Source organism: Euleptes europaea, chromosome 4 (genome assembly GCF_029931775.1).
Source record: "Euleptes europaea isolate rEulEur1 chromosome 4, rEulEur1.hap1, whole genome shotgun sequence".
NCBI classification, from domain to species: Eukaryota; Metazoa; Chordata; class Lepidosauria; order Squamata; family Sphaerodactylidae; genus Euleptes; species Euleptes europaea.
The window spans coordinates 94,074,496-94,090,550 of NC_079315.1; the positions used below are offsets into that span (position 1 = coordinate 94,074,496).

The 16,055-nt window shown below is 41.6% G+C and overlaps 1 protein-coding gene across 1 annotated transcript in view; it reads right to left on the bottom strand.

Moving 5' to 3' along the window:
- RNF180 (ring finger protein 180) overlaps positions 1 to 15,689 on the bottom strand; it is a 67,137-nt gene extending 51,448 nt beyond the window's left edge. Inside the window, exons 1-3 of the mRNA XM_056848876.1 lie at positions 15,585 to 15,689; positions 4,134 to 4,229; positions 2,626 to 3,558 (exon numbers count right to left, since the gene is read on the bottom strand). Coding sequence (XP_056704854.1) covers positions 2,626 to 3,558; positions 4,134 to 4,229; positions 15,585 to 15,689 — 1,134 coding nt within the window. The remainder of the gene's footprint in view (positions 1 to 2,625; positions 3,559 to 4,133; positions 4,230 to 15,584) is intronic.
- Positions 15,690 to 16,055: the final 366 nt, after the last annotated feature.

Consider the following 16,055-nt stretch of genomic DNA (forward strand, 5'->3'; position numbering starts at 1 on the left):
AGGTTTTTTGTAGTATTTAACAACCAAACTACAACTGTAGTTCAGGTTCACATGTTCTCTCCTCCTCCTTTCCTTGCACAAGGCTATTTTATCCTAAGCTTCCATGGTTTGTAATTTTGATCTGAAGGGCAAGCAGAAGCCCAAAGTCACAGAAGCCTATTTCTCAGCAACTTTGATCTGGGGAGTTATTTCTGGGTAGTTGGGACAGAATCTGTGAATGTCCTGGGTCATACATTACACTACCCAGAGGAAAGCATCTTAAGAAACAATAAGTCTTATTGCACAGAGAAGTTTTTTTAAAAGTGCAGGCTCTAATGCTGCACCTATGTATATGTCTTTAGGAAAGACTGTGTTAACAGCCATGTCAGGATGACATCTCAAGTCGGGACAGAGAAATGATGCTGTAGGGACATGGTGCCAGCACGGAGAGTAAACAGGTTAGCACAAAAGTTCAACACAGAATAAGCAATCTCTTCATGTCTCATAGCAGGAAAAAAAAGTTGCACCCTTTCAGGTATAATTACACACAAAAACCTTATCAGTATTTGTAATGAGAAAAAGAGCTATATTAAAGATTTTATTATCCATTCAGATTCTCAGAAAAGGCTCAGGGCTTTTATGATCAAACTATTAGATGGAAGATCGCGTTAATGGCAACTGCCATGATTTTAAAGGTACACAGAATTGACTTCCAGTTACAATCTTCTATTTCATACACCTGTGATGTCCTGCATGCATGAATGTAAAACATGATCCTTAGAATGCCCATTGAAGAGTAATTTCCTTGTTCTGGTAATCTACTACAATTATCTTTGTTAGAAAAAAAGAGGAAAAAACTTCTGCCAAAATTTGGACTTGAGGGCTTTCACTCATGCTTTACATTGATACAAGTTTTTGTTAAAGAGTTAAAAAGTTTAAAATATACAGTCATTTTTACATTTTTGTAAGAACTACTGGTGTGTCACATGGCTGTGGAAATTCTAGCCATGTTCTTCAGATACAATATCAAACCATGATTACGGAAGATTAACTATGATTTCGAGTTAAAGTGGAACTGACAAACTGATGAACAAGAAACCTTAATCTGAAGTGGATCGGCAAACCATGGTTTGGTGTAACACCTGAACTGACATACCACGTTTATAGTTGCAACTCCACCTCAATTAGCCATTGCTCCATAGAAACAGTAACATCAAAAACACTCTCATAAACCATAGAAATTTTCAAGGTCAAATCATGAGTAGGTTTCTAAATGACGGTTAGCATAGCTTCCAACATTTTTCTTCCATCATCCAATTTATCGTCACAACCACCACCACCTTGTGAGGTAGGATAGGGATGACAGAGAGAGAGTGACAGGCTCTAGGTCACTCAGTAACTTGGCAGAGTGGGAATTTGAACCAGGGTCTCCAAGATCCTAGTCACACACTCTAGTCACTGCACCATGCTGGCTCTCAGGAACTATCTATTTAAAAGTGTCAGGCCGTTTATACAGGGGAAACTTGCGCTGGGTTTGCTGCTCTGCAGATGCACAGTTTTCTGATCCGAATTCTCAAAACTGTATGCATGAGCGTTTTTTGCCCTGAAGATATTGTTTTGTTATAAAGTGTTATTTTAGTGAAAAAATGCTAAAATAGTTAACGGAAATGAAGCGGGGGCGGGTGAACAGCTGGCTCCATTTCGAGATCTTTACACTCACAGTGGACCTGACCAGAGAGTCCAGAGAGGATGCCTCTGAGGCGTGGGGGCAGGGGTGGGAGACAACCGGCTCTATTCCTGAGATCTTTACACTCGCTGCTGAAAGTGACCAAAATGGCTTTTCTGGGAGGGGTTGGATGAGGGAGGGACAAGCAAGAATGAGCAGGGGAAGAGAAACCCGAAGTTAAGACTATTCACAGAAATTGCCTCGACTGGTTTCGCTTTGGGATCGAGGCAAAATTTAAAATCGTGATAAAACAGGTTCCTGAAAACATGGGACAAGTGCACGGCGGCCGCGAAGTGACTTCTGACTATATATTACTCTTCCTACACCCTTGACACTGAGAGACACTGTCCTTCAGTGTTACTACTCTGAAGATGCCTGCCACAGTTGCTGGCGAAATGTCAGGAAAGAAAATTCCAAGACCACGGTTACACAGCCCGGATAACCTACAAGAACCAATGAACTCTGACCGTGAAAGCCTTCGACAATATTTTGACTTCTGAAGGTTGGAAAAATCATGAATAATCCAATGGAAGTCCCGAAGTAGTCCCACAGGGATTGTGAGGCTAAGTAACCAAGCATAAATGGCCCTAGATTCAGACAACTGTGTTTACTGTGTGAGATTCATTTTCTGCATCACATTCATTCTGCAGCACACCACAAATATTTATCAACAACAGTGCAAGTATATTTAGACTTTTAGCTATCAGTAATTCCTATACAATAGCATAAAAAAGAGTGAAAAAAATGGGGCATCATGTCACTTTCTGCACAGTACTATTAGTATTTCACTGTTCTCACAGAATCTTTAGAAATGTTCACTGATTTCATGTAACATTAAACTTCTCTTGGTAATCACACAAGACACCCCCCCCCCGCCCGGGTAATCACACAAGACAATCACTCCCCCCCAAAAAACATACCTGCTTCTGTCGCCACTTCTCTTTCCAACTTTGTTTTCTCCTCAAACTGTTCAATCTGATTCTTTTTCTTCTGTTCAGTTTTTGCTCCACAGTTGCCAAGGGGTGAAGAAGACTAAGAGGTGTAATGTGCTGCTGTCCAACATAATCTTTCGCAGTGCTCTCTGATGAAGGCAGGAACGAATGCTGGTCAGCATCTGTATTCTCAAGGTAGTGTTTGGAAGCTTCTAAACTATTCTTGAGCCCAGTCTCTTCTTGGGTTAATACACTGTAGGAAGTAACTGAGAAACTTGTTGGAAGCTCACCAACATCACTTTTAAGTGGGCAGTGAAAATAATTATGTGTTCTGCTGGGCTTTAACTGTATGCAGCCCTTTGTGTAAAAGGGCTGTGTTTCACGTTGCCTGGAGAAAAAAGGTCTCTGGGTAGTGGAAGTTCCATACAAAGAAGGCATGAAGACAAGCTTCTCTCTGAAGTTCAGATCCAAACTCTGTGATTTTCTATGAAAAGCTTTTACAGTGCATCTGTCACTCACAGCTAGTGAAGCTGAAAGACTTGTTTTTGGATAAGACACTTTGAAGTGTAATTTTTTACTATTCATCTCGAAGCTGGTTGATCTCACCTCTAGGCAAAGTGCCTCCATTAATCTTCCAATGCTGGAGTTATTTTTGGCCATGGATGAAAGTCCTTGATTTCTGCCTCCCGAAGTCCCACCTGTCACACTCTGCCACATTTCCTTGTTAAAACCAGGCTGAGCTTTACAAAGTGACAAGTGTTTTAGCGCAACTGGACTAGCTGTCTGGCAGTCAGTTTTCCTCTTGGAGAGATGGATATTTGTAAACTGGCCACAGGAGCATTTTGTGTTGTGGACAAAGCTGAAGCCCCCCAGATGGGCCCCACAGAACGGGCAATTCAGTTTTCCAGTTGTCCATTCTGCCTATGGATAATGAGGAAGGAGACAATGAAATCTTTGTTAACACAGAAGATAAGAAACTATTATATAAATCCCTTTCCCCACAAAATAACATAAACACGTAAACACATCATTTTGTGACTGAAACATATTTTTAAAAGTTGCTCAAGCTAAGTAATTTGACTTCTCCAAAAATGGTATTTTTTTAATGTCACTAACCTAAATATGTTCTTACTTATTCCTAAGTAATTTGACTTTAGAATTGTGCTAAGTATAACATACTCTTAAAGCAGCACTGAACACTACAGCAGTAAACTCCAAATTATCTTCTAAATAGTAGAATTTAAAAGCCAAAGTGTTCAGGATTGTAGTATTAGGTAGTACAGTTTTACAGAAATTAATTATCTCAAAAGCGGCAAAAATAAATTTCTGCTGCGTTTATTACAAAAAAATTCCAAAAGGCCCTTTTCTACTACAAAATATGAAACAATCCTGATGAACAATATCACAACCTAAAATTTTCCCATTATGTAGGTTATAGAAACAATGATTAGATGCTGTAATTATTAGAGATAAAGAAGGAGTCATGAATACAATACCTTTACTATTGCATGGGTCATCCAGTCTGGAAGAGCTTCCAAGTTCATGTGCCATACATTACAGACATCTTGAGAGGCAGCTGAAAAGTGAGGTTTCTGTCAAGGCCAAAGTTAAAAGTAAAAAAAAGTTTACTGGGGAATTGTTTCAAACAAACAGAACATTTCATGAGAGAATAGTTTCAGGATTACAGGTAAGTATTTCAACTCAACAAGCAGTTAATCCTGAGTATTGTACACCTAATCTTGTTCCATGTCAGTGATACCACTGGAATAAATTCAGGTCTTGTCCAATTACTCTAGCTTGTAGATTGTTCTGAAGAATAACAGTGCTGTGAACAAACCAAGGACAAACATTTAAACCAGGGGTGGGGAATGTCAGCCCCGGGGGCCATTTAAGGCCCGCAAAATTATTTGGTCTGGCCCTTCGTCGGTCCTGGCAGATCTCTAGCTCAGAAGGATCTAAGACTGGCGATCTGACCCCTTCTGCGGACAGGAATACTGTCTATTCAAGGTGGATGTTTGTTTTGCTGAGAAAAGGAACCTCCCCACCCCCCTTGCAGAAGAGTCATTAGCTATGGAGCTGCTAGGACTGCCCAAGAAACTGTGTTAACCCTTTCCCACCTGGGCCGTGGATAAATGTATTCCCTCTGTACTACAAGAGGGCTGGGGGCTGAAGTGGCGGCAATGGAGGGGTTAAAGGGGGCAGGGCCAGAATGTGTGGGGGCGAGTTCTTAGCCAGTGTGTCCTCATTTCACCTCTGCAGGTGGAGGTAGCAGGAGCCAGCTGTAGAATCTGGCCCCGACCATTCAGAGTAGGAGCAACTCCAGCGTGTGGCTGGACGGCTATGCCCGGCTGATGCAACAGACTATCCTGTGCCTCCAGATGGGTGAGTGCGCCACCGGTTGGATGCCTGCCTGCTTGCCTGTGCGGGAGGGGGTCATCTGGGGCAGCTGCCTGCTTGGGGCTTGGTCGATTAATTTTTAAGTTGATACGTTTGTATGGCCCATGAATTATGTTATAAATATCCAAATGGCCCTTGGCAGAAAAAAGGTTCCCCACCCCTGATTTAAACGAATACTAGCATTTTTACTAAACAGGAAGTAACGTTTGAACCACTATAGAAATACTTTCAGTTAGCAGCAATTTAGTTCCAAACTTTTCACAATACTGCTTTCAGTGTTAAAAATTATCCCGTTCTAAACAATTTTTCTAATGTGGCTATTAAATGCTGATTTTTTTGCATGTAAACAGGGCTTTAACACGCATCATCGATGCAGCAGGCAGCAGCACACCCCAAGTTTTTCTGTGTTTTTTTTGGGGGGGGGCAGGGGGAGTTGTAGTGGGGAAAAGTCAGTCTGTTTTAAACTTTCTGTTTCTTTAAAACAAAACAGCATTCCTTCATGTTGTTTTGTGGATTCATGGAGTTTTGGGGGTGTTCCTGTTAGTGTTTAAAAAATTAATTGTAGCAGGTTTAGAAGAAATGTTCTGGTTATGTTTTAATAACAGTTAACTGTAGGTGAGGTGAGATTGGCTTGGCTTGGCTTGGTTTGGACTGGATGTTGCTTCTGTTAGGTTTGTTGCTATGTTTGCACTGGAGACTTTTGGCCAGTAGTTGCTCTTGTGTATTTGGCTATTGGTTTCTTTGAATCACCCCCACCCCCGTGCAAAATAATGGAGACAAGTGGATGGCTGTCGGCACCTTCTTCAGGGGCCTGTAGAACTGGACAACTTGAAACTTGGGGGATCTTTAGTAGACAGGCAGTACAAGCTCCTTGCAATTTTGATGTCCTTTGGTTTAAAAACAGCCACTCCAGCCCCCCAAGTCTCCCTCAAGGAACAATAGAACCCTAGTAATTCTGGGATCCTGGGAAAAAAACCAAACCCAAATCCTGAAATGGTATCAGGGGACCCAAATACCCCCAAACACCACAATTTATGCCCTTCCTGAAATCTGAATCAGAAAAATACTAGGGATATGCACCTAAAAGAACCAAGTAACTAATGAAGATCTCTGACTGGGCACTGGTGATGACATATGTCTCAGGAACTATAGTTTTAACCTGATGTACTTTAATGTATGTGTTTTAACTATGTTTTTAACTGTGTATGTTTATATTTTGTAAGCTACCTTGAGCATTGTGGAAAGGTGGGATATAAATATTGTAAATAAATAAATATGGCAGTAAAAAGGAAGAACAAACAAGAAAACTAATACAGCAGTACATTGACTATGATTATGCTGCAGTAAAGCAATGCAATATTATTACATGCTATGCCAAGTGCACTCTAACTAATAACAATTTAGTGCCAATAACTGCATTTTCAAGTTATTGTACAAAGACTGAATTCACTGCAGCATATGAAAATGACATTTTAGGATGCTGCAAAGTCACTAACAAATAGAAACATCTGAGATATTAAAAAAAATCTCCCAACTCCAAAAATAAACCATAACATGTTAAGAAGCAGAAAAAAGATTCCCATATGCTGTGTTATCTTTCTTAACTGACTACAACTTACTAACATTATTTTAAAACAGTGTAAGGTTGGCCATTTGATCGGTCAAAAAAGAGTTGGTTAACTGATGACTCAAAGATGATGATGAAGAAGAATGGGCCATTGATTCACAACTGACCCATGACAACTCCCGCCTTGGGGTGTTCTAGGCAAGAGATAAGCAGAGGTGAACATAAGAAAAGCCATGCTGGATCAGACCAAGGTCCATCAAGTCCAGTAGTCTGTTTACACAGTGACCAACCAGGTGCCTCTAGGAAGCCCACAAACAAGATGACTGCAGCAGCATTATCCCGCCTGTGTTCCACACCACCTAATATAACAGGCATGCTCCTCTGATCCTGGAGAGAATAGGTATGCATCATGACTAGTATCCATTTTAAGTGTGTGTGTGTGTGTGTGTGTGTGTGTGTGTGTGTGAAGTGCCGTCAAGTCGCTTCCGATTCATGGTGACCCTATGAATGAAAGTCCTCCAAAATGTCCTATCTTTGACAGCCTTATTCAGATCTTGCAAATTGAAGGCTGTGGCTTCCTTTATTGAGTCAATCCATCTCTTGTTGGGTCTTCCTCTTTTCCTGCTGCCCTCAACTTTTCCTAGCATGACTGTCTTTTCCAGTGACTCTTGTCGTCTCATGACATGACCAAAATACGACAGCCTCAGTTTAGTCATTTTAGCTTCTAGGGTCAGTTCAGGCTTGATTTCATCTATAACCCACTGATTTGTTTTTTTGGCAGTCCACGGAATCCGTAACACTCTCCTCCAACACCACATTTCAAAGGAATCTATTTTCTTCCTGTCAGCTTTCTTCACTGTCCAGCTTTCACACCCATACATAGTAATAGGGAATACGATGGCATGAATTAACCTAGTCTTGGTGGCCAGTGACACATCCTTACACTTCAAAATCTTTTCTAGCTCCTTCATGGCTGCCCTTCCCAGTCTCAATCGCCTTCTGATTTCTTGGCTGCAGTCTCCCTTTTGGTTGATGGTGGAACCAAGGAATAGAAAGTCTTGAACAATTTCAATTTCCTCAGTGTCAACCTTAAATTTGTGTAATTCTCCTGAAGTCATTACTTTTGTTTTCTTGATGTTCAGCTGTAGTCCTGCTTTGGCACTTTCTCTTTTAACTTTCAGCTGTAGTCGTTTCAAATCTTCACTATTTTCTGCCAATAATGTAGTGTCATCAGCATATCTCAAATTATTAATGTTCCTCCCTCCAATTTTCACTCCACCTTCATCTAAATCTAATCCAGCTTTCCTAATTTATGTTCTGCATATAGATTGAAGAGATAGGGAGATAAAATACATCCTTGTCTGACATCTTTGCCAATTGGAAACCATTCCGTTTCTCCATATTCTGTTCTAACTGTGGCCTCTTGTCCAGAGTACAGGTTGCGCATTAAAACGATCAGATGTAGTGGCCCATTTCCTTTAAAACAAGCCATAGCTTTTCATGATCCACATAGTCAAAAGGTTTGCTGTAATCTATGAAACACAAGCTGATTTTCTTCTGAAATTCTCTCGTATGCTCCAGTAACCAGCGTATATTTGCAATATGATCTCTAGTGCCTCTTCCGTTTCTGAAACCAGCTTGCACATCAGGCATTTCTCGTTCCATATATGGTAACAGCCTTTGCTGTAAGATTTTGAGCATCACTTTACTTGCATGAGAAATTAATGCGATGGTCCGATAGTTGCTGCAATCTTTGATGTCTCCTTTCTTGGGAATTGGAATGTAAATGGATCGTTTCCAGTCTGTGGGCCATTGTTTTGTTTTCCATATCTGTTGGCATATTCTTGTCAAGATTTTGATGGACTCTGTTTCTGTGGCTTGGAATAGCTCTATTGATATCCCATCTGCTCCTGGTGATTTGTTTCTCCCGATTGCTCTCAATGCAGCTTTCACTTCACTTTCTAAAATTGTAGGTTCTTCTTCAAAAGATTCTTTTTGGAAAGAATCTTTTATGCTTTCATCTCTTCTGTATAGTTCTTCAGTGTATTGTTCCCACCTTTTCTTTATTTTGTCCTGTTCAGTTAATGTATTTCCATGCTGATCTTTCAGCATGCCTAACCGTGCTTTAAATTTCCCTTTGATTTCTTGGATCTTGTGGAACAGATCGCTTGTTCTTCCTTTTTTGTTGTTTTTTTCTATTTCTCTTCACTGGTTATTATAATAGGTCTCTTTGTCTCTACGTGCGAGTCGCTGGAACGTTGCACTTAGACTTTTGATTCTATTTCTGTCACCTTCTACTTTTGCTTCTTGTCTATCTCTGGCAATTTTAAGAGTTTCCTCAGACATCCATCGAAGTTTTTTTCTTTTGGCTACAGGAATAGTCTTTGCACATTCTTCCTTGATAATATCTCTAGTTTCCACCCACAGTTCTTCAGGTTTACATTCACTTGAACTCAGTAATGCAAATCTGTTCCTTACATGGTCTTTAAACTCTTCCGGAATATTGCTTAGATTGTATTTTGGTGCTATGAATGTTTTGGTGTTTTTCTTAAGCTTTATCTTGATTTTCGATATTAACAATTCATGATCTGTACCGCAGTCGGCTCCTGGTCTTGTTTTGGCCAAGAGAATAGAGCTTCTCCAACTTCTGCTTCCAATTATATAATCTATTTGATTTCTATACTGGCCGTCTGGTGATGTCCATGTATACAATCGTCTATTTCAGGGGTGGGGAACCTTTTTCCTGCCAAGGGCCATTTGCACATTTATAACATCATTCAGGGACCATACCAGGTGTAGATCTCCCGGTGGAGGGGAGAGGCTGGGGTTGCCAGGTCTCCAGCCACCACCTGGAAATTGGCAACCCCAGGGGAGGCCATACAGAGAAGGCCTGCAGGGCGCCTCCGCTCCCCCCCTCCCGGGCAGGAGGGCAGCCAGCGGTGGGCCCGAGCAAACGAGGCGCCAGGGGGACGCAAGGGAGGAAGGGAGGGAGGAAAACAGAGAAAGAGGAAACGGGAGGGAGGGAGAGAGAGAGAGAAAGGGAGAAAGAAATGGAGAGAGGGAGAGAAAGAAAGTAAAGGACAGAGGGAAAGAAAGAAAAGTACGGAAGGAGACAAAGAAAGACAGAAAAAGAGGGTGAAAGAGAGGGAGAGAAAGGAGAAAGAGTGACAGAAGAAGAGGAAGAGAAAAACCTTCCGCTACACACATACACACAACCACGCAGGCCAGCACCACACGACTGGGCCCCAGTCTCCATGCCCACCCCCCTCTGAGTCCACAAAAGCCCCCCCCCAAGCCCGATCGGCTCTCGCATGCATGCTCTGCTGTCGGGAGCCACCGGCCTCTCCCCCCCCCCCCACTGCTCAACAGCCGACAGGCAGAGAGAGGGGCTTACAATGTGCCGCGGCGTTCCTGCACACCACGGCTGTAGGGGGCAGCCTTGGGGGAAGCGTCCCTTGGTCGGCAAGAGGAGATCCAAAGGGCGCCGTAGCACCCCTGTAAGCCGCTGCCCCAGGAACGCTGCACCTCCGCGGCAGGGCCCCAGAGCTCCCGAGGGCCACAAAAAGTGTCCTCGGGGGCCGCATACGGCCCCCGGGCCTGAGGTTCCCCATCCCTGGTCTATTTGGTTGCCTGAAACATGTGTTTGCAATGAACAGATTGTTGTCTTCACAGAATTCTACGAGGCGTTCTCCTGCTTCATTCCGTGCTCCTAGCCCAAATCTGCCAACAATATTTGATTCTGCTTTGTTTCCTACTTTTGCGTTCCAATTACCTATGATTATCAGCATATCTTGTTTAGGTGTATGATCAATTTCTTCCTGAACACTGGCATAAAAACTTTCAAACCCCCTCACCACGTTAAGGTGTGCATCCAGAAGGCCACGTTAAGGTGTGCATCCAGAAGGTCATGAATAGTCCTCTCCTCAATGAACATGTCCACTCCCCTCTTAAAGCCTTCCAAGTTGGCAGCCATCATCACATCTTGGGGCAGGGAGTTCCACAATTTAACTATCCCTTGTGTAAAGAAATACTTTCTTTTATCTGTTTTGAATCTATCACCCTCCAGCTTCAGCAGATGGCCCCGTGTTCTAGTATTGAGAGATAAAAGCTTTTCCCTGCCCTCCCTCTCCATACCTTGCATAATTTTAAAGACCTCTATCATGTCTCCCTTTAACCACCTTCTTTCCAAGCTAAACAGCCCTAAGCATTTTAATTGCTCCTCGCAGGGCCATTGCTCTAGCCCCTTATCATTTGGGTTGCTCTTTTCTGCACCTTCTCAAGCTCTGAGATATCCTTTTTTAGGTGTGGTGACCAGAACTGTACACCAAGTGTGGTCTCACAAGAGATTTGTACAAGGGCAGTATGACAGCAGCAGTTTTATTCTCTATTTCTTGTCTAATTATGGCCAGCATGCAATTTGCCTTTTTCACAGCAGCTGCACACAGGGTTGACATCTTCATCGAGCGATCCACTACCACCCCAAGATCCCTTTCTTAGTCTGTTTGCCATTGCCTTCCTCCACGTAGTCACCCCAGTCTTCCTTGGTGGTTTCCCATCCAAGTACTGACTATGGCTAACCCTGCTTAGCTCCCAAGCCCTGAGGAGCTCAGGCCAAACTGGGCTATTCTGGCTGCTCGACTGCTAGAGGCCTGGATAAAATATCCAGTTTGATATTAAATTGGGGGGCCTGAAACTGGCAGGAATTTCCCTCACTCTAAAAAGGGAGTAACTCCCCTACTAGACTGCTCTACGGAGTTCACAGATAAAAGGGCTTTTGTCTCAAGTCTCTAGAGCTGCCTGTAACCCGGGTTTGCATAATTGACTCAAGCTTGCTGGAGAATAACTGAGGGTCCTGACTGCCAAAACCCCTCCACTCCCCAACTTGATTCAATTGAACTCCTAAGCAGAATTTCCAGCCCTGCCCCAGCCAGTTTCAGCCTGCGTACATCTAATGGACATCCCAGCTTCTTTTTATAACTTAATCACTGGTCTCATCATCCAAGCTTATGTTGTGGGAAATTATTTTCAAACTCTCCAATAGATTTCAAGTTTCAACCCAAAATCCAGCAAAGCCACTGACCCAGCAAAACCACGTCCCTGTTGATATAATTAAAGGTGTATAAAATCACCCCTCTGAACCTCCTACCTTGGTAGTTGGTTTCTGGATACTAACCATGACCCCAACCTCATGGATGGTCTACTTCCTCACTCTGCCTGAAATCACTGAACCTCCCTGCCTTGGACTTCACCCCTCATAGTTGGTTTTCCAGATCCAGGCCTGGATCTCAAATGTTATATTATTTTTTCTATTTATTAGATTTTTACCCTGCCTTTCCCAATGAAGGTCAGGCTCAAGGCGGCTAACAACTAATTCAATAAATACATTAACAGCATAAAATCAAAATTTAAAATGATTTTTAATGGTACATTAAAAAATTCAAGTGGTGCCCCTGAGAACAACAAAGAACAGGAGGGAGAGAAAAGGAGTAGAAAAGGGAGGGAACACAGGGAAAAGGAAAGGGAAAAGAGAGAGGGCAGGGCAGGGAGGCCAGCTGGAGTGAAACCATCACTGTCCTCAACCACAGACCTGGTAGAACATCTCAGTCTTGCAGGCCCTGCGGAACTGAGCCAGGTTGCCCAGGGCCTGGGTCTCCTTTGATAGAGTTCCACCAGGCTGGAGCCAGAGCAAAAAAGGCTCTGGCCCTGGTCGAGGACAGCCGAATAGTTTTGGGGCTGGGGACCACCAGTAAGTTGTTACTGGCTGAGGGCAATGCTCTCTGGGGGACATAACAGGAGAGATGGTCCTGCAGATACAATGGTCCTAGACCGTTTATGGCTTTAAAGGTCAACACAAAAACCTTGAATCTGATCCAATATTCAATTTGGAGCCAGTGCAGCTGGCAGAGCACTGGTTGAATGTACGCTCTCCAGGGGTCTTCATAAGGACGCACATCACCACATTCTGAACCAACTGAAGTTTCCGGAGAAACTTCAAGGGTAGCCCTGCATAGGGTAATTTACAGTAGTCCAATCTGGAGGTGACCCTTGCATGGATCATTGTGGCTAGTTGGTTCACTTTCTGGACCATCACTCTTTGGATGAAATCACTGGGCTTTCTCCTCTTTGAACCCTGGAACATCATTCCTGGACCTGCTTTTCATTACCTGCTACTGGGCTGGACTCTTGCTCATAACCTCTTCAAAACCAGGTTAGGATGCTTTCTTTCCTTTATTTTCCCCAAAGGACCACTGGCTTGCCTAACTGCTAGCCAGTCCCTCTTTCCAGGTTTTTCCCCTAATACACAACAGCTCGTAGGCAGGTATGCTTATATGAAGGTTTTGTATTTGTTTATTGTACTCTCTCTTTTTGCTATTACTGTCTTTCCATTTTCCCATTCTGTATCTTGTTAAGGGATTAGAGATGTTTCTATTTAAGAGCTATTTTCTCCCTCATTATTTCAGAGTGCTGGCCCAAACTGGGACCCTAGCATACATAGGCAGAAGATTTCAAAGTTAATTGCCCAGGTGATGTGCGTTGGGTCGTAAATTTGTAAAGGACGCTTTACAAGCCATGCATGGGTACTTATTTGGGAAACAGTACTGGTCAAATATTTTAAACACTCCTGTGATTTTTTAAATTATGAAATAATTCAGTGTTTCCAATTGTATAAAGTTTAACTTAATATCCAGATACGTTGACATTCTTAACTGTTGTGATTGCATGAGAGTGTTTCTGTCCACATAATATGCTTCTGCTATGGGGTATACACACAATTTTTCTTGCAGAAAATTAAGACATTTATATTTTGAATCCCACAAGTATGCCAAACAGTACAGTTTTTCAAGCTAGCTACATTATAAATGATGCATTTTATGTTGTTACATCAGTAAAATAAGTTTATAGGAATTTAAGCATTGTATATATTTCAGTTTCCCTTCAATTTCCATTTTTCTGGGGGAAAACAGACAAACAAATCCTTCATGGCTTCCTAATTTCCAGAAATTGTACATCTCTAGGTGGATACAGGCCACTGATTTGGATGCCCAATGCAAAATCTGCACTTATACAGCATTTGCTCTGAATCAAGGAATGCAGCACCCTGTCCTGGACATAAAAAATGCACCAAGCACACTGACCTGTTGACTTGAGTGCATGACAGCTTAGACCACAAGATTCTTGAGATTTTTCTTTTGAAATGGGTAGAAGGAATGGCAAAGTCAAAATAGATTTGTTTGGATTAAAAAGACATACAACTGTAATGGTGTGATGACAGGACCATTTCCATCAAAGTGGGGTGTCTAGTAAGATCTTGCTAGACTCACAAAAATGTCATGAAAATTGCATACAACTCACAGAACAAATGGTGCCTATACTTGTGGTTAGCAATAAATTTGAATAGGGTTGATACACAACTTCTGGGTATTCTTGTTTTTTTTACTCAGCAAATACAAGGCAACATTTTTGCAGATTTCACACTGAACTATTGGTTGTTCACTTAATCTCTATCATGCTGAACGATGCAATCACATCAAAAGAATGTGTGAGAATGTTTACAGACAGAACAATCTGCTGCAAGTTCACAGAAACTCCCTCAAAAACTGATTTTTTTCACTTCCTACAGGGGGCAAAATATTTCAAGAGTTGCTAATAAGGTACAGGAAAGAATGGAATTTCTGATTGTGTAGGAACCATCCAATTTGTTTAAAAATAAAGCTGTTACCAATAGGGTATGTTTATATTAGAAAAGAAGTCTGAAAATTAGTGTTATTCCCCATCAATTACTTCTTTCTCTGGCAAACACAGCATTTCATTGTGGATAAAGAATCAGCATGGTGCACTTTCACTTTACTCTTCTCTCTGAACCAGCCTCATAAAAGATGTCAGCAGGAGAGCAAGTAGAAACTAGTGCCTGATAATTAACTGATGCTGCAAGACGGCAGGAATTGTACAAAGAACTGGGTTAAAAAACACACACACCCACAAAATCAAAACCAAATACTTGAACATTACATTTTAAAATGTCACTGATTTTCTGATTTAGTGAACTATGTATTTGTAACATACCAAACAATCCATTTTCTGTGATCAAGCATCATGTAATCACATTTACTCCAGTACTTTATAGGGATACAGAAAAAAGAAAATGGGAAAAGGAATTTTGGGGGGGAAAAGAAAGAGAAAAAAATATATATAACAACACGTCTGTGCCCAAACAAACCAAACTTAAATTTCCGAATACCTTAGCACCCCTTGTGTTCCGACACCTGCCCATTAATTTAATATACTCCTAACATGCCTTCTAAGTTTAAAAAGATACCATTAACTTTACAACATGCATTCTTGGGATTACAGTACCCACTCAAAGTGAAGAAACAGACTGACAAGCTGGAATGGTACCCAGAAAAAGCTTACTACAAGGCAGACCCAAAGAAGACAACTACAGAATAACCACTGGTTGTCATTTCTAGCTTGCGATGCAAACCAGTCTAACACAGCCTATCCTGGGTAGCAATATTTCTCTCCTGTGAGTTTGCCTTAGTGGCAAGCCTTTCTTTGCTTACAGAAAGCTCTAACCTAAAGCAGCTTCTCACAGAGCAAAACTGAACCACTCAACGGAACTCAAGCCCCGGAGCCAAACCTTGCAACAAACCTAGTTGCCAACTTTGTCTCCGTATACACTCAGGTGATAGTAATACAAAACCTAATAACTTCAGCTAAACACTCTTGAGCTCATCCAGTTTCTCATTCTCCAAAGTGCCTTTATGTGTCAACAGTGCCCTTCTACAAGCTACACTGGACAAAGAGGTCATTCCCAACCCAAAAGAATATATAAATGTAACATTTAAAAAATCACAATATTCAGAAGCAAGTTAATGAAATTTGCTCAATGAATTAATGCCCTTATTCTGGTTTATGATGGTACATTATAAGTAGTGAAATTTTAATAGGGAAAATTGCTTGAAAGAAAAATCTTTTTACTTACATCAAATAAATCTGTAGTTTGATCTTTCATGAGGCAATCAGAACTAGCTACATATTTTCTGCACTTCCAGCAGCAAAGCATGTCAACCTGCCTTGGACTATTCATCTTAACTCTAGTTACGTTAACTGTATATCTGTAAGAGAAAAATAAAAATAGCATAAGATTAATATTTGTGCTTTCTTTAGTTTCACATTTTAAAAATTCAGTTCACACACAAATATGTTCAATGATAGAAAGTTTGTGTCTGTGAGTTCAAACAGCAGGGACCAGTTTATTCTAGAGTGTACATAGGAGAGAAAAATAAAAAATTCTGAACACAAAATTTTGCAATATGTTCAATATCCAGCAAAATTTCAGTGCTTAGTATATAGCAGTTCCCCAGTATTGTTTGCTCTGTACATAGTAGTCATGATGGGGTGGGTTTTTACCATGATTTGGGGAGTACTTACGCCAGTGGAAAAGGTGAGGATT